At 39.0% G+C, this 19,848-nt stretch overlaps 1 protein-coding gene and 1 long non-coding RNA gene across 2 annotated transcripts in view; both read right to left on the reverse strand.

Moving 5' to 3' along the window:
* Positions 1-351: 351 nt before the first annotated feature.
* On the reverse strand, positions 352-3,242 carry LOC117328305. The gene is made up of 4 exons (XR_004532970.1): positions 3,209-3,242; positions 2,578-3,077; positions 1,566-2,532; positions 352-1,403 (listed from the first exon to the last, which is right to left on the reverse strand). It is a non-coding gene; the product is annotated as an uncharacterized LOC117328305 (long non-coding RNA).
* A 2,141-nt stretch (positions 3,243-5,383) lies between these two features.
* LOC117328303 (transportin-3-like) overlaps positions 5,384-19,848 on the reverse strand; it is a 72,523-nt gene continuing 58,058 nt past the window's right edge. Inside the window, exons 26-27 of the mRNA XM_033885827.1 lie at positions 8,788-8,900; positions 5,384-8,476 (exon numbers count right to left, since the gene is read on the reverse strand). Of these exons, the coding sequence (XP_033741718.1) occupies positions 8,416-8,476; positions 8,788-8,900 (174 nt within the window). The 3' untranslated portion in view covers positions 5,384-8,415. The remainder of the gene's footprint in view (positions 8,477-8,787; positions 8,901-19,848) is intronic.

Here is a 19,848-nt window from a genome sequence, read left to right on the forward strand (position 1 = left end):
GGGTGTTATCAGGTGTAAGGGATGTTATCAGGTGTGAGGGGTGTTATCAGGTGTGACTGGGTGTTATCAGGTGTGAGTGTGGGTCATCAGGTGTGAGTGGGTGTTATCAGGTATGAGTGGGTGTTATCAGGTGTGAGGGGTGTTATCAGGTGTGAGGGGTGTTATCAGGTGTGAGTTGGTGTTATCAGGTGTGAGTGGGGTCATCAGGTGTGAGTGGGTGTTATCAGGTGTGAGTGGGGTCATCAGGTGTGAGTGGGGTCAACAGGTGCGAGTGATAATTTGGTAGACCTGTATATAACATTTGGTAGACCTGTATATAAAAAGACCTGTATATAAAACAAAACTACAATAATCTGTACAAAATAAATTTTATTGTAGAACATATTTGTGTCCTGGGTGTATTTTCTCTATAACATTCCACAGTACAGTGCCATGCATGTTCTGTATAATATAGTACAGTTGCATTAAAAAGCATGGGAACACACAAGTGGCTATTGTACACAATACCTGACCTTCGTGTTATCAGGTGTGGCCAGGTGTGTGTGGGGGGAGGGGGACATCCCAGTGGATAGGATCTAACTCTACACAGGAAATACCTAGCCATCCCAGTAGGGGTCCAACTCTTCACAGGAAATACCTAGCCATCCCAGTAGGGGTCCAAATCTACACAGGAAATACCTAGCCATCACAGTAGGAAGGGGTCCAACTCTACACAGGAAATACCTAGCCATCCCAGTAGGGGTCCAACTCTACACAGGATATACCTGGCCATCCCAGTAGGAAGGGGTCCAACTCTACACAGGAAATACCTAGCCATCCCAGTAGGGGTCCAACTCTACACAGGAAATACCTAGCCATCCCAGTAGGAAGGGGTCTAACTCTACACAGGAAATACCTAGCCATCCCAGTAGGAAGGGGTCCAACTCTACACAGGAAATACCTAGCCATCCCAGTAGGGGTCCAACTCTACACAGGAAATACCTAGCCATCCCAGTAGGAAGGGGTCTAACTCTACACAGGAAATACCTAGCCATCCCAGTAGGAAGGGGTCCAACTCTTCACAGGAAATACCTAGCCATCCCAGTAGGGGTCCAACACTACACAGGAAATACCTAGCCATCCCAGTAGGGGTCCAACTCTACACAGGAAATACCTAGCCATCCCAGTAGGAAGGGGTCCAACTCTACACAGGAAATACCTAGCCATCCCAGTAGGGGTCCAACTCTACACAGGAAATACCTAGCCATCCCAGTAGGGGTCCAACACTACACAGGAAATACCTAGCCATCCCAGTAGGGGTCCAACTCTACACAGGAAATACCTAGCCATCCCAGTAGGGGTCCAACTCTACACAGGAAATACCTAGCCATCCCAGTAGGGGTCCAACTCTACACAGGAAATACCTGGCCATCCCAGTAGGGGTCCAACACTACACAGGAAATACCTAGCCATCCCAGTAGGTCCAACACTACACATGAAATACCTAGCCATCCCAGTAGGGGTCCAACTCTACACAGGAAATACCTAGCCATCCCAGTAGGGGTCCAACTCTACACTGGAAATACCTAGCCATCCCAGTAGGAAGGGGTCCAACTCTTCACAGGAAATACCTAGCCATCCCAGTAGGGGTCCAACTCTACACAGGAAATATCTAGCCATCCCAGTAGGGGTCCAACTCTACACAGGAAATACCTAGCCATCCCAGTAGGGGTCCAACTCTACACAGGAATTACGTAGCCATCCCAGTAGGGGTCCAACTCTTCACAGGAAATACGTAGCCATCCCAGTAGGGGTCCAACACTACACAGGAAATACCTAGCCATCCCAGTAGGAAGGGGTCCAACTCTACACAGGAAATACCTAGCCATCCCAGTAGGGGTCCAACTCTTCACAGAAAATACCTAGCCATCCCAGTAGGGGTCCAACTCTACACAGGAAATACCTAGCCATCCCAGTAGGAGTCCAACTCTACACAGGAAATACCTGGCCATCCCAGTAGGGGTCCAACTCTACACAGGAAATACCTAGCCATCCCAGTAGGGGTCCAACTCTACACAGGAAATACCTAGCCATCCCAGTAGGAAGGGGTCCAACTCTTCACAGGAAATACCTAGCCATCCCAGTAGGAAGGGGTCTAACTCTACACAGGAAATACCTAACCATCCCAGTAGGGGTCCAACTCTACACAGGAAATACCTGGCCATCCCAGTAGGGGTCCAACTCTACACAGGAAATACCTAGCCATCCCAGTAGGAAGGGGTCCAACTCTACACAGGAAATACCTAGCCATCCCAGTAGGGGTCCAACTCTTCACAGGAAATACCTAGCCATCCCAGTAGGAAGGGGTCCAACTCTTCACAGGAAATACCTAGCCATCCCAGTAGGGGTCCAACTCTACACAGGAAATACCTAGCCATCCCAGTAGGGGTCCAACTCTACACAGGAATTACGTAGCCATCCCAGTAGGGGTCCAACTCTTCACAGGAAATACGTAGCCATCCCAGTAGGGGTCCAACACTACACAGGAAATACCTAGCCATCCCAGTAGGAAGGGGTCCAACTGTACACAGGAAATACCTAGCCATCCCAGTAGGGGTCCAACTCTTCACAGGAAATACCTAGCCATCCCAGTAGGGGTCCAACTCTTCACAGAAAATACCTAGCCATCCCAGAAGGGGTCCAACTCTACACAGGAAATACCTAGCCATCCCAGTAGGAGTCCAACTCTACACAGGAAATACCTGGCCATCCCAGTAGGGGTCCAACTCTACACAGGAAATACCTAGCCATCCCAGTAGGGGTCCAACTCTACACAGGAAATACCTAGCCATCCCAGTAGGAAGGGGTCCAACTCTTCACAGGAAATACCTAGCCATCCCAGTAGGGGTCCAACTCTACACAGGAAATACCTAGCCATCCCAGTAGGGGTCCAACTCTACACAGGAAATACCTAGCCATCCCAGTAGGAAGGGGTCCAACACTACACAGGAAATACCTAGCCATCCCAGTAGGGGTCCAACTCTACACAGGAAATACCTAGCCATCCCAGTAGGGGTCCAACACTACACAGGAAATACCTAGCCATCTCAGTAGGAAGGGGTCCAACTCTACACAGGAAATACCTGGCCATCCCAGTAGGGGTCCAACACTACACAGGAAATACCTAGCCATCCCAGTAGGAAGGGGTCCAACTCTTCACTTGAAATACCTAGCCATCCCAGTAGGGGTCCAACTCTTCACAGGAAATACCTAGCCATCCCAGTAGGAAGGGGTCCAACTCTTCACTTGAAATACCTAGCCATCCCAGTAGGAAGGGGTCCAACTCTACACAGGAAATACCTGGCCATCCCAGTAGGAAGGGGTCCAACTCTTCACAGAGTAGGGTAGGATCTAACTCTACACAGGACACATCCTGACCTCCCACTGAAGGAAACCCCTCAGATTGGTATTCGGGAAAGGGAAATAGACTGCACACTTTCCAGCAGACAGGTTCTCTAACAGTGTCCTTTTTATCTTAATTTTGATCAGTCGTACTGAAAAGATGTCATTTTTAATTTAGTTTACTAGGTAAAAAAAAATGTTATCAGAAGCAAAATCATTGTGTTTATCCAAGACACACAACCATTAATTTGTATCACTGTGAAGTATTAAAAGTTTTTTGTATAGGGACCGTAGAAACATGGATTTGTATCACTGTGAAGTATTAAAAGTTTTTTGTATAGGGACCGTAGAAACATGGATTTGTATCACTGTGAAGTATTAAATGTTTTTTGTATAGGGACCGTAGAAACATGGATTTGTATCACTGTGAAGGATTACAAGTATTTTGTATAGGGACCGTAGAAACATGGATTTCTATCACGGTGAAGTATTAAAAGTTTTTTGTATAGGGACCGTAGAAACATGGATTTGTATCACGGTGAAGGATTAAATGTTTTTTGTATAGGGACCGTAGAAACATGGATTTGTATCACTGTGAAGGATTAAATGTTTTTTGTATAGGGACCGTAGAAACATGGATTTGTATCACGGTGAAGGATTAAATGTTTTTTGTATAGGGACCGTAGAAACATGGATTTGTATCACTGTGAAGGATTAAATGTTTTTTGTATAGGGACCGTAGAAACATGGATTTGTATCACTGTGAAGGATTACAAGTATTTTGTATAGGGATCGGAGAAACATGGATTTGTATCACTGTGAAGGATTACAAGTATTTTGTATAGGGACCGTAGAAACATGGATTTGTATCACGGTGAAGTATTAAAAGTTTTTTGTATAGGGACCGTAGAAACATGGATTTTCATCACGGTGAAGGATTAAATGTTTTTTGTATAGGGACCGTAGAAACATGGATTTGTATCACGGTGAAGGATTAATGTTTTTTGTATAGGGACCGTAGAAACATGGATTAGTATCACTGTGAAGGATTAATGTTTTTTGTATAGGGACCGTAGAAACATAGATTTGTATCACGGTGAAGGATTACAAGCATTTTGTATAGGGACCGTAGAAACATGGATTTGTATCACGGTGAAGGATTAATGTTTTTTGTATAGGGACCGTAGAAACATGGATTTGTATCACTGTGAAGGATTACAAGTATTTTATATAGGGACCGTAGAAACATGGATTTGTATCACTGTGAAGGATTACAAGTTTTTTGTATAGGGACCGTAGAAACATGGTCTTTTGATTTTACCCTTCATGTTTAATTATAGTGCAAATATTAATGTTCAATTTGTGTCACAAACAGTCAGTGAAAGCAATATATTCCTCACATCTACTTGTCAGTGAAGGTCATACATTCCTCACATCTACTTTGTCAGTGAAGGTCAGACATTTTTGACATCTACTTTGTCAGTGAAGGTCAGACATTTCTCACATCTACTTTGTCAGTGAAGGTCAGACATTCCTCACATGTACTTTGTCAGTGAAGGTCAGACATTCCTCACATGTACTTTGTCAGTGAAGGTCAGACATTTCTGACATCTACTTTGTCAGTGAAAGCAATATATTCCTCACATCTACTTTGTCAGTGAAGGTCAGACATTTCTCACATTTACTTTGTCAGTGAAGGTCAGACATTTCTCACATCAGCTTGTTAGAGGAAGTCGGACATTCTCATGTGCAGTTTGTCAATGAAGGTCAAAGTCAGATATCATATTCAGTTTTTCAGTGAAGGTCAATGATAGACAGTTTTCACAAAAGTCAAGTCGTTAGCTAGTAAGTCCCGTTTTTTTTTAAAAGATCAATCTCGCCTTTTCTATAAAGGTCAGTTATACATGTCTCTTACACACAGTTATATATTCAGGTTATTGTTACCAGGATCATAAACACAACTATGCCTGTAGATCACTAAATAAACAAAATAACTTGGATGTAATAATGACCAAAGCTCATATTTTAATTTCTCTGTAATTTTTACATGAAATCTAAAAACATACACATGTATAGGAAAGAATGTGCAAGTCTAGATGTTGTAAAGGCACAGTTGTAAGAATGACTTTTCCTACTGATGTACAGTAATGCCTACAGGGTGAAGTGGTGATAGGAAGCTAACTTAGCAGGTAAAAGACCATTGCTGTACACTTGGTTCATTCATACACTATGCCTTATGGAGGTGTAAACTTTGTAAGGCAAATCGTCCAACATTCTTGGACGTACAAAAGTATTAAAGTTAAATGTCCCTACACTGGAGGTCTTAAGGAGGTGTACAAGTTAAATGTCCCTACACTGGAGGTCTTAAGGAGGTGTACAAGTTACAAGTCAAATATTCCTTTATCTTTTATAGGCATTAAGGAATACACATTGTTTGATGTTTTTCATATTGAGTTAATTCTTGAAAAAATTCCCCACGGAATATTTCTAGGTCTTCAGTAATCTATTGAGAAAATTCCCCACGGGAGATTCCTAGGTCTTCAGTAATCTATTGAGAAAATTCCCCACGGAAGATTCCCAGGTCTTCAGTAATCTATTGAGAAAATTCCCCACGGAGGATTTCTAGGTCTTCAGTAATCTATTGAGGTAATTCCCCACGGGAGATTCCCAGGTCTTCAGTAATCTATTGAGGAAATTCCCCACAGAAGATTCCTGGGTCTTCAGTAATCTATTGAGGTAATTCCCCACGGGAGATTCCCAGGTCTTCAGTAATCTATTGAGGAAATTCCCCACGGAAGATTCCCAGGTCTTCAGTAATCTATTGAGAAAATTCCCCACGGAAGATTCCTAGGTCTTCAGTAATCTATTGAGAAAATTCCCCACGGAAGATTTCACGGGAGATTCCCAGGTCTTCAGTAATCTATTGAGAAAATTCCCCACAGGAGATTCCCAGGTCTTCAGTAATCTATTGAGGAAATTCCCCACGGAAGATTCCTGGGTCTTCCTACCAGCAGATCTGGTATCATTACTGTGGACCATGAATATTACAAATAAGTTTTTAGCATACTAATTTTGAAACTTGTGATAGTGTCATTCATTTGATCAAACTTAAGAACCCTTTCACACACCTTTACAATCTGACTAGGTTTGGTTGTTTAAATGAATTGAAAAGTCTTGACAATGAGGGGTCACAGATCCTAAAATGATAAACATAATTTTATCTGTATCTTACATATGACATAATGCATGAAATAATTAAAATATACATATTAATGTTGTCTACAAATTTAAATCATAATTGCATACATAATGTACAATAATTAAAAGTATCAATTGTTCAAATAATTATGCAATATCATCAATGCATAAAAATACAGTCCATAAAGAGATTCTTATAAAAAATGAAGAGGCCCAGAGGGTCTCCATCACTCACCTAAATATTTAAGTAATTATTATAAAATATTTTTATCATTGATATTATTATTCAATATTGTAAACAAACAAGCCTTTTGGGGACAGGGGTACCATTGCAAGAATGAGTTCCACTTTTTAATAGAGTGTAATGGTCTTTTGTCATATGAAGCAGTTGTATCAATATGTGTGGTGATACAAACCTTGAAAACTTATAACTCAAGAAATCAGTTTTGGAAAAGAGCCAAAAGTCTGGTCCCAAACAGGTCAGCAAGGGCCCATGTTATGTATCAATATATCCCCTATAATCATCAAGAAGCCATTTTCCTATGTTCCAGTGACCTTGAAATTTATAGTCAGCTGATTTATATATTACCAACATTGCTTCATAGTGTCATGACAAAGTGTTTATCAATGAAAAGATACAAATTTGATCTTTAAATTTAATGACCTTGAACTTCCTGACTCAGAATGTATGTTTGTAAATTGGACATCTTGACCAATTAAGTGAGTGATTACTATTGGGCATCTGTATGTTGATATAAGGACCTAATTGTACCTCACACACAATTAAATAGTCAGTATTCATTCCTTATTTCTAAACGAGACAAGTTGGTGGACATAATTGGAATGATTTACCCTGTATCCTCAGTCAGGTGTAGTTGAGTATGGTTGGTTTCACTGCATTGAAAAGACGTTAAACAATTTAAAGTTTTTTCTTCACACCACTGGAGGACAGTCCCTTAATCTGTATGATTTTGAATCACTATTGTTCAGTAAATATGATCCCAGTCAAAATTGGAAAAAAATTGCTCTTAAATTAAAAGGAAAAGAGGTATAAATATTGACAGACAGATTGCAGGCACCATGATACAAAATATGTAAACTTTGGTTCAACACAATCGAGAAAAACAAAAATAAGAAAAATATAAATATGACTTGGTTGAAAGAATTCTTGAATGCATGCTGCTAAGTAAGCTTTTGAGGTAAATAAGGTAACTCTACTTCATTTCCACAGCACATGTCTGTAGAGGAGGGCTGTAATCAGTAGTGTAAGGGTGAGCTAGCTTACAGACTAAAATCAGGGGCTAATTCACTAGTCACTTCTCTAAAATAGCTTTAAAGTCCATGCATGACTTCATCCCGGACAACCCTTGTAGTGGACAATAAAAGTGTTTTTGAGGCTTGTTTTCTTACTAATCACCTGGGACTAGCCAGGTGATTGGAGGAATACTCCGGGTTACCACTGCTCATGGAGATGACTGTCTATTAAAAGTCCACAATCACAACAGGAAACAGGATTTTATACTGATAGGGTTTCCCCAGTCTATATTGATGATGAAATATGATATATTGGTCACACAGTTGGTTACTTTTGCATTTCATTCCAATGACCAGCCATGATCTGAACAAACACAATGTAACACACATCACTAACATCAGGAAGGGTCTTACAGACCAAGTCACATGACCACCTGCTCAGCATTACATGACCACATGGCTCCTAATCACAGGACTACGGGATATGTATCACAACATAACTCAGCATTGCTTAGCCATATAAATCAGCATCACATGACAGCCAGGAAGGAAAGACAAATTTCACAGGAGTGTAGGTGTATCCTATCTATACAAGCGAGCAAACTCCCTCAGAGCGTTAGACACCTGCTTCACATTCTCAGCGCTGAAAGATATCAAAATAAGGGATATATTATCACCCAAATACAGGACATTTCACAAAACATTCAATATTATCATGATACAATATAACAATAGGACATTTAACAAAACATTCATTATTATCGTGATACAGTATATCCTCGGTAAGTTAATTACTAGAAAACAACAGGACATTTAACAAAACATCAATTATTATCGTTATACAGTATATTACCTGTAAGTTAATTATATTTACCTGGTAACAGCTTTGTGGAAATCTGTGAGCTGTTTATTTATCGTAATACAGTATATCACCTGTAAGTTAATTATATTTACCTGGTAACAGCTTTGTGGAAATCTGTGAGCTGTTTATGAGTTGCTGTTACTGCCCCTCCACTACCCTCTGTTTGAAGTGACTTTAACATGACTTCCAGCCATTTACAGAAAACCTGAAAAAAAACACTTAAAACTACAAAAGAAGAAAAGAAAGAAGAGAAAAGATTAAGATTCCTAATTCAGTCGCCTCTTGCGATAATTTAATTAGGGCAGCAGGTACAATTCTCAAGTCCTACCTGCATGGCCACAATAAACAGGCTACATGTTACTTAATAGAAACGTAACAATTTGATTCATTGTTCATTGTTTTATTGACTATGATATAACAATGGTCAGTTTTTGTTGCTTTTGATGTCCAGCCAGACACAAACCATTGATGTCCAGCCAGACACAAACCATTGATGTCCAGCCAGACACAAACCATTGATGTCCAGCCAGACACAAACCATTGATGTCCAGCCAGACACAAACCATTGATGTCCAGCCAGACACAAACCATTGGTGTCCAGCCAGACACAAACCATTGATGTCCAGCCAGACACAAACCATTGATGTCCAGCCAGACACAAACCATTGATGTCCATGCAGCCAGACACAAACCATTGATGTCCAGCCAGACACAAACCATTGATGTCCAGCCAGACACAAACCATTGATGTCCAGCCAGACACAAACCATTGATGTCCAGCCAGACTCAAACCATTGATGTCCAGCCAGACTCAAACCATTGATGTCCAGCCAGACACAAACCATTGATGTCCAGCCAGACACAAACCATTGATGTCCAGCCAGACACAAACCATTGCTTTTCACTATCATACAATATCATTGTACAATCTCAGATTTTTGCTTTTAATTATACAACTGATACAAGTGGCCTATGGGCCTTAATGTCACATGAGTTCTAATATACTTATGTTTTATATTTCAGTCAATATGACCCCTTTTGAATGTAGATTAAGGTCATTCATTTGAACAAACTGGATAGCCCTCCATTCAGGCATACTACAGACCTGATATGAAGTCCCTGCACCTCTTGGTTATAGAGAAGTCTTCTAAAGAGTATAGCCTATTTGACCTCTGTGACCTTGAAAGTAGGTCAAGGTAATTCATTTCAACAAACTTAGTAGCACTTCATTCAAGCATGCTACAGGACCAGTATCATCTCTTTGGGCCTCTTGTTTATTAAGTAGAAGTAATTGAAAGATTTTAGCCTATATGACCAGTATCACCTTTCTGGGACTCTTCTTTATAAAGAACAAGTAATTTAAAGATTTTAGCCTATTTGACCCCTGTGATCTTGAATTTAGGTCAAGGTTATTAATTTAACAAAATTAGTGGCCCTTCAACACAGTATCCTAAAATCCCAATATCAACTCCCTGGGCTTGCTTATTAAAATGTCTTTTAAAGGAAAAAGTTGACCCTGTAAGGCCAGGCAGCAGGTGAGCTAATAAATGCAAACACAGTTCTATCTCTAATGTTCTGAGTAATTGTGGTACACACAGTTCTATATAGTTCTTGGTAATTGTGGTACACACAGTTCTATATAGTTCTGGGTAATTGTGGTACACACAGTTCTATCTCTAATGTTCTGGGTAATTGTGGTACACACAGTTCTATCTCTATAGTTCTGGGTAATTGTGGTACACACAGTTCTATATAGTTCTGGGTAATTGTGGTACACACAGTTCTATCTCTATAGTTCTGGGTAATTGTGGTACACACAGTTCTATGTAGTTCTGGGTAATTGTGGTACACACAGTTCTATATAGTTCTGAGTAATTGTGGTACACACAGTTCTATCTCTATAGTTCTGGGTAATTGTGGTACACACAGTTCTATCTATATAGTTCTGGGTAATTGTGGTACACACAGTTCTATATAGTTCTGAGTAATTGAGGTACACACAGTTCTATCTCTATAGTTCTGGGTAATTGTGGTACACACAGTTCTATCTATATAGATCTGGGTAATTGTGGTACACATAGTTATATCTCTAAAGTTCTAGGTAATTGTGGTACACACAGTTCTATCTATATAGTTCTGGGTAATTGTGGTACACACAGTTCTATATAGTTCTGGGTAATTGTGGTACACACAGTTCTATCTATATAGTTCTGGGTAATTGTGGTACACACAGTTCTATCTACATGTATATAGTTCTGGGTAATTGTGGTACACACAGTTCTATCTCTAATGTTCTCGGTAATTGTGGTACACACAGTTCTATCTATATAGATCTGGGTAATTGTGGTACACACAGTTCTATCTCTATAGTTCTTGGTAATTGTGGTACACAGTTCTCTATAGTTCTAGGTAATTGTGGTACACACAGTTCTATCTATATAGATCTGGGTAATTGTGGTACACATAGTTATATCTCTATAGTTCTGGGTAATTGTGGTACACACAGTTCTATCTCTATAGTTCTAGGTAATTGTGGTACACACAGTTCTATCTCTATAGTTCTGGGTAATTGTGGTACACACAGTTCTATCTATATAGTTCTGGGTAATTGTGGTACACACAGTTCTATATAGATCTGGGTAATTGTGGTACACACAGTTCTATCTCTATAGTTCTGGGTAATTGTGGTACACACAGTTCTATCTATATAGTTCTGGGTAATTGTGGTACACACAGTTCTATATAGATCTGGGTAATTGTGGTACACACAGTTCTATCTCTATAGTTCTGGGTAATTGTGGTACACACAGTTCTATCTCTATAGTTCTGGGTAATTGTGGTACACACAGTTCTATCTCTATAGTTCTAGGTAATTGTGGTACACACAGTTCTATATAGTTCTGGTAATTGTGGTACACAGTTCTCTATAGTTCTAGGTAATTGTGGTACACACAGTTCTATCTCTATAGTTCTGGGTAATTGTGGTACACACAGTTCTATGTAGTTCTGGGTAATTGTGGTACACACAGTTCTATATAGTTCTGAGTAATTGTGGTACACACAGTTCTATCTCTATAGTTCTGGGTAATTGTGGTACACACAGTTCTATCTATATAGTTCTGGGTAATTGTGGTACACACAGTTCTATATAGTTCTGAGTAATTGAGGTACACACAGTTCTATCTCTATAGTTCTGGGTAATTGTGGTACACACAGTTCTATCTATATAGATCTGGGTAATTGTGGTACACATAGTTATATCTCTAAAGTTCTAGGTAATTGTGGTACACACAGTTCTATCTATATAGTTCTGGGTAATTGTGGTACACACAGTTCTATATAGTTCTGGGTAATTGTGGTACACACAGTTCTATCTATATAGTTCTGGGTAATTGTGGTACACACAGTTCTATCTACATGTATATAGTTCTGGGTAATTGTGGTACACACAGTTCTATCTCTAATGTTCTCGGTAATTGTGGTACACACAGTTCTATCTATATAGATCTGGGTAATTGTGGTACACACAGTTCTATCTCTATAGTTCTTGGTAATTGTGGTACACAGTTCTCTATAGTTCTAGGTAATTGTGGTACACACAGTTCTATCTATATAGATCTGGGTAATTGTGGTACACATAGTTATATCTCTATAGTTCTGGGTAATTGTGGTACACACAGTTCTATATAGATCTGGGTAATTGTGGTACACACAGTTCTATCTCTATAGTTCTAGGTAATTGTGGTACACACAGTTCTATCTCTATAGTTCTGGGTAATTGTGGTACACACAGTTCTATCTATATAGTTCTGGGTAATTGTGGTACACACAGTTCTATATAGATCTGGGTAATTGTGGTACACACAGTTCTATCTCTATAGTTCTGGGTAATTGTGGTACACACAGTTCTATCTCTATAGTTCTAGGTAATTGTGGTACACACAGTTCTATAGTTCTGGGTAATTGTGGTACACAGTTCTCTATAGTTCTAGGTAATTGTGGTACACACAGTTCTATCTCTATAGTTCTGGGTATTTGTGGTACACACAGTTCTATCTCTATAGTTCTGGGTAATTGTGGTACACAGTTCTATATAGTTCTGGGTAATTGTGGTACACACAGTTCTATATAGTTATGGGTTATTGTGGTACACACAGTTCTATCTCTATAGTTCTGGGTATTTGTGGTACACACAGTTCTATATAGTTCTGGGTAATTGTGGTACACACAGTTCTATATAGTTCTGGGTAATTGTGGTACACACAGTTCTATATAGTTCTGGGTAATTGTGGTACACACAGTTCTATCTCTAATGTTCTCGGTAATTGTGGTACACACAGTTCTATCTATATAGATCTGGGTAATTGTGGTACACACAGTTCTATCTCTATAGTTCTTGGTAATTGTGGTACACAGTTCTCTATAGTTCTAGGTAATTGTGGTACACACAGTTCTATCTATATAGATCTGGGTAATTGTGGTACACATAGTTATATCTCTATAGTTCTGGGTAATTGTGGTACACACAGTTCTATATAGATCTGGGTAATTGTGGTACACACAGTTCTATCTCTATAGTTCTAGGTAATTGTGGTACACACAGTTCTATCTCTATAGTTCTGGGTAATTGTGGTACAAACAGTTCTATCTATATAGTTCTGGGTAATTGTGGTACACACAGTTCTATATAGATCTGGGTAATTGTGGTACACACAGTTCTATCTCTATAGTTCTGGGTAATTGTGGTACACACAGTTCTATCTCTATAGTTCTAGGTAATTGTGGTACACACAGTTCTATATAGTTCTGGGTAATTGTGGTACACAGTTCTCTATAGTTCTAGGTAATTGTGGTACACACAGTTCTATCTCTATAGTTCTGGGTATTTGTGGTACACACAGTTCTATCTCTATAGTTCTGGGTAATTGTGGTACACAGTTCTATATAGTTCTGGGTAATTGTGGTACACACAGTTCTATATAGTTATGGGTTATTGTGGTACACACAGTTCTATCTCTATAGTTCTGGGTATTTGTGGTACACACAGTTCTATATAGTTCTGGGTAATTGTGGTACACACAGTTCTATATAGTTCTGGGTAATTGTGGTACACACAGTTCTATATAGTTCTGGGTAATTGTGGTACACACAGTTCTATCTCTATAGTTCTGGGTAATTGTGGTACACACAGTTCTATCTCTATAGTTCTTGGTAATTGTGGTACACAGTTCTATCTCTATAGTTCTAGGTAATTGTGGTACACACAGTTCTATCTATATAGATCTTGGTAATTGTGGTACACATAGTTCTATCTCTATAGTTCTAGGTAATTGTGGTACACAGTTCTCTATAGTTCTGGGTAATTGTGGTACACACAGTTCTATCTCTATAGTTCTGGGTATTTGTGGTACACACAGTTCTATCTCTATAGTTCTGGGTAATTGTGGTACACACAGTTCCATCTCTAATGTTCTGGGTAATTGTGGTACACACAGTTCTATATAGTTCTGGGTAATTGTGGTACACACAGTTCTATATAGTTCTGGGTAATTGTGGTACACACAGTTCTATATAGTTCTGGGTAATTGTGGTACACAGTTCTATCTCTAATGTTCTGGGTAATTGTGGTACACACAGTTCTATCTCTATAGTTCTGGGTAATTGTGGTACACACAGTTTTATCTCTATAGTTCTGGGTAATTGTGGTACACACAGTTCTATATAGTTCTGGGTAATTGTGGTACACACAGTTCTATCTCTATAGGTCTGGGTAATTGTGGTACACACAGTTCTATCTCTATAGTTCTGGGTAATTGTGGTACACACAGTTTTATCTCTATAGTTCTGGGTAATTGTGGTACATACAGTTCTATCTCTATAGTTCTGGGTAATTGTGGTACACACAGTTCTATCTCTATAGTTCTGGGTAATTGTGGTACACACAGTTCTATATAGTTCTGGGTAATTGTGGTACACACAGTTCTATATAGTTCTGGGTAATTGTGGTACACACAGTTCTATCTCTATAGTCCTGGGTAATTGTGGTACACACAGTTCTATATAGTTCTGGGTAATTGTGGTACACACAGTTCTATATAGTTCTGGGTAATTGTGGTACACACAGTTCTATCTCTATAGTTCTGGGTAATTGTGGTACACACAGTTCTATATAGTTCTGGGTAATTGTGGTAAACACAGTTCTATCTCTATAGTTCTGGGTAATTGTGGTACACACAGTTCTATCTCTATAGTTCTGGGTAATTGGTACACACAGTTCTATCTCTAATGTTCTGGGTAATTGTGGTACACACAGTTCTATCTCTATAGTTCTGGATAATTGTGGTACACACAGTTCTATCTCTATAGCTCTGGGTAATTGTGGTACACACAGTTCTATCTCTATAGTTCTGGGTAATTGGTACACACAGTTCTATCTCTAATGTTCTGGGTAATTGTAGTACACACAGTTCCATCTCTAATGTTCTGGGTAATTGTGGTACATACAGTTCTATCTCTATAGTTCTGGGTAATTGTGGTACACACAGTTCTATGTAGTTCTGGGTAATTGTGGTACACACTTCTATATAGTTCTGGGTAATTGTGGTACACACAGTTCTATCTCTATAGTTCTAGGTAATTGAGGTACACACAGTTCTATCTCTATAGTTCTGGGTAATTGTGGTACACACAGTTCTATCTCTAATGTTCTCGGTAATTGTGGTACACACAGTTCTATCTATATAGATCTGGGTAATTGTGGTACACACAGTTCTATCTCTATAGTTCTTGGTAATTGTGGTACACAGTTCTCTATAGTTCTAGGTAATTGTGGTACACACAGTTCTATCTATATAGATCTGGGTAATTGTGGTACACATAGTTATATCTCTATAGTTCTGGGTAATTGTGGTACACACAGTTCTATCTCTATAGTTCTAGGTAATTGTGGTACACACAGTTCTATCTCTATAGTTCTGGGTAATTGTGGTACACACAGTTCTATCTATATAGTTCTGGGTAATTGTGGTACACACAGTTCTATATAGATCTGGGTAATTGTGGTACACACAGTTCTATCTCTATAGTTCTGGGTAATTGTGGTACACACAGTTCTATATAGTTCTGGGTAATTGTGGTACACACAGTTCTATCTCTATAGTTCTGGGTAATTGTGGTACACACAGTTCTATATAGTTCTGGGTAATTGTGGTACACACAGTTCTATCTCTATAGTTCTAGGTAATTGTGGTACACACAGTTCTATATAGTTCTGGGTAATTGTGGTACACAGTTCTCTATAGTTCTAGGTAATTGTGGTACACACAGTTCTATCTCTATAGTTCTGGGTATTTGTGGTACACACAGTTCTATCTCTATAGTTCTGGGTAATTGTGGTACACAGTTCTATATAGTTCTGGGTAATTGTGGTACACACAGTTCTATATAGTTATGGGTTATTGTGGTACACACAGTTCTATCTCTATAGTTCTGGGTATTTGTGGTACACACAGTTCTATATAGTTCTGGGTAATTGTGGTACACACAGTTCTATATAGTTCTGGGTAATTGTGGTACACACAGTTCTATATAGTTCTGGGTAATTGTGGTACACACAGTTCTATCTCTATAGTTCTGGGTAATTGTGGTACACACAGTTCTATCTCTATAGTTCTTGGTAATTGTGGTACACAGTTCTCTATAGTTCTAGGTAATTGTGGTACACACAGTTCTATCTATATAGATCTTGGTAATTGTGGTACACATAGTTCTATCTCTATAGTTCTAGGTAATTGTGGTACACAGTTCTCTATAGTTCTGGGTAATTGTGGTACACACAGTTCTATCTCTATAGTTCTGGGTATTTGTGGTACACACAGTTCTATCTCTATAGTTCTGGGTAATTGTGGTACACACAGTTCTATCTCTAATGTTCTGGGTAATTGTGGTACACACAGTTCTATATAGTTCTGGGTAATTGTGGTACACACAGTTCTATATAGTTCTGGGTAATTGTGGTACACACAGTTCTATATAGTTCTGGGTAATTGTGGTACACAGTTCTATCTCTAATGTTCTGGGTAATTGTGGTACACACAGTTCTATCTCTATAGTTCTGGGTAATTGTGGTACACACAGTTTTATCTCTATAGTTCTGGGTAATTGTGGTACACACAGTTCTATATAGTTCTGGGTAATTGTGGTACACACAGTTCTATCTCTATAGGTCTGGGTAATTGTGGTACACACAGTTCTATCTCTATAGGTCTGGGTAATTGTGGTACACACAGTTCTATCTCTATAGTTCTGGGTAATTGTGGTACACACAGTTCTATCTCTATAGTTCTGGGTAATTGGTACACACAGTTCTATCTCTAATGTTCTGGGTAATTGTGGTACACACAGTTCTATCTCTATAGTTCTGGGTAATTGTGGTACACACAGTTCTATCTCTATAGTTCTGGGTAATTGTGGTACACACAGTTCTATCTCTATAGTTCTGGGTAATTGGTACACACAGTTCTATCTCTAATGTTCTGGGTAATTGTAGTACACACAGTTCCATCTCTAATGTTCTGGGTAATTGTGGTACATACAGTTCTATCTCTATAGTTCTGGGTAATTGTGGTACACACAGTTCTATGTAGTTCTGGGTAATTGTGGTACACACAGTTCTATATAGTTCTGGGTAATTGTGGTACACACAGTTCTATCTCTATAGTTCTAGGTAATTGAGGTACATACAGTTCTATCTCTATAGTTCTGGGTAATTGTGGTACACACAGTTCTATCTCTAATGTTCTCGGTAATTGTGGTACACACAGTTCTATCTATATACATCTGGGTAATTGTGGTACACACAGTTCTATCTCTATAGTTCTTGGTAATTGTGGTACACAGTTCTCTATAGTTCTAGGTAATTGTGGTACACACAGTTCTATCTATATAGATCTGGGTAATTGTGGTACACATAGTTATATCTCTATAGTTCTGGGTAATTGTGGTACACACAGTTCTATCTCTATAGTTCTAGGTAATTGTGGTACACACAGTTCTATCTCTATAGTTCTGGGTAATTGTGGTACACACAGTTCTATATAGATCTGGGTAATTGTGGTACACACAGTTCTATCTCTATAGTTCTGGGTAATTGTGGTACACACAGTTCTATCTCTATAGTTCTAGGTAATTGTGGTACACACAGTTCTATATAGTTCTGGGTAATTGTGGTACACAGTTCTCTATAGTTCTAGGTAATTGTGGTACACACAGTTCTATCTCTATAGTTTTGGGTATTTGTGGTACACACAGTTCTATCTCTATAGTTCTGGGTAATTGTGGTACACAGTTCTATATAGTTCTGGGTAATTGTGGTACACACAGTTCTATATAGTTATGGGTTATTGTGGTACACACAGTTCTATCTCTATAGTTCTGGGTATTTGTGGTACACACAGTTCTATATAGTTGTGGGTAATTGTGGTACACACAGTTCTATATAGTTCTGGGAATTGTGGTACACACAGTTCTATATAGTTCTGGGTAATTGTGGTACACACAGTTCTATCTCTATAGTTCTGGGTAATTGTGGTACACACAGTTCTATCTCTATAGTTCTTGGTAATTGTGGTACACAGTTCTCTATAGTTCTAGGTAATTGTGGTACACACAGTTCTATCTATATAGATCTTGGTAATTGTGGTACACATAGTTCTATCTCTATAGTTCTAGGTAATTGTGGTTCACAGGTCTCTATAGTTCTGGGTAATTGTGGTACACACAGTTCTATCTCTATAGTTCTGGGTATTTGTGGTACACACAGTTCTATCTCTATAGTTCTGGGTAATTGTGGTACACACAGTTCCATCTCTAATGTTCTGGGTAATTGTGGTACACACAGTTCTATATAGTTCTGGGTAATTGTGGTACACACAGTTCTATATAGTTCTGGGTAATTGTGGTACACACAGTTCTATATAGTTCTGGGTAATTGTGGTACACAGTTCTATCTCTAATGTTCTGGGTAATTGTGGTACACACAGTTCTATCTCTATAGTTCTGGGTAATTGTGGTACACACAGTTTTATCTCTATAGTTCTGGGTAATTGTGGTACACACAGTTCTATCTCTATAGTTCTGGGTAATTGTTGTACACACAGTTCTATATAGTTCTGGGTAATTGTGGTACACACAGTTCTATATAGTTCTGGGTAATTGTGGTACACACAGTTCTATATAGTTCTGGGTAATTGTGGTACACACAGTTCTATCTCTATAGTTCTGGGTAATTGTGGTACACACAGTTCTATATAGTTCTGGGTAATTGTGGTACACACAGTTCTATCTCTATAGTTCTGGGTAATTGTGGTACACACAGTTCTATCTCTATAGTTCTGGGTAATTGGTACACACAGTTCTATCTCTAATGTTCTGGGTAATTGTGGTACACACAGTTCTATCTCTATAGTTCTGGGTAATTGTGGTACACACAGTTCTATCTCTATAGTTCTGGGTAATTGTGGTACACACAGTTCTATCTCTATAGTTCTGGGTAATTGGTACACACAGTTCTATCTCTAATGTTCTGGGTAATTGTAGTACACACAGTTCCATCTCTAATGTTCTGGGTAATTGTGGTACATACAGTTCTATCTCTATAGTTCTGGGTAATTGTGGTACACACAGTTTTATCTCTATAGTTCTGGGTAATTGTGGTACACACAGTTCTATCTCTATAGTTCTGGGTAATTGTGGTACACACAGTTCTATATAGTTCTGGGTAATTGTGGTACACACAGTTCTATATAGTTCTGGGTAATTGTGGTACACACAGTTCTATATAGTTCTGGGTAATTGTGGTACACACAGTTCTATCTCTATAGTTCTGGGTAATTGTGGTACACACAGTTCTATCTCTATAGTTCTGGGTAATTGTGGTACACACAGTTCCATCTCTAATGTTCTGGGTAATTGTGACACAGTTCCATCTCTAATGTTCTTGGTAATTGTGGTACACACAGTTCTATATAGTTCTGGGTAATTGTGGTACACACAGTTCTAAATAGTTATGGGTTATTGTGGTACACACAGTTCTATCTCTATAGTTCTGGGTAATTGTGGTACACACAGTTCTATATAGTTCTGGGTAATTGTGG

Source organism: Pecten maximus, chromosome 5 (genome assembly GCF_902652985.1).
Source record: "Pecten maximus chromosome 5, xPecMax1.1, whole genome shotgun sequence".
In the NCBI taxonomy this organism is placed as follows: domain Eukaryota; kingdom Metazoa; phylum Mollusca; class Bivalvia; order Pectinida; family Pectinidae; genus Pecten; species Pecten maximus.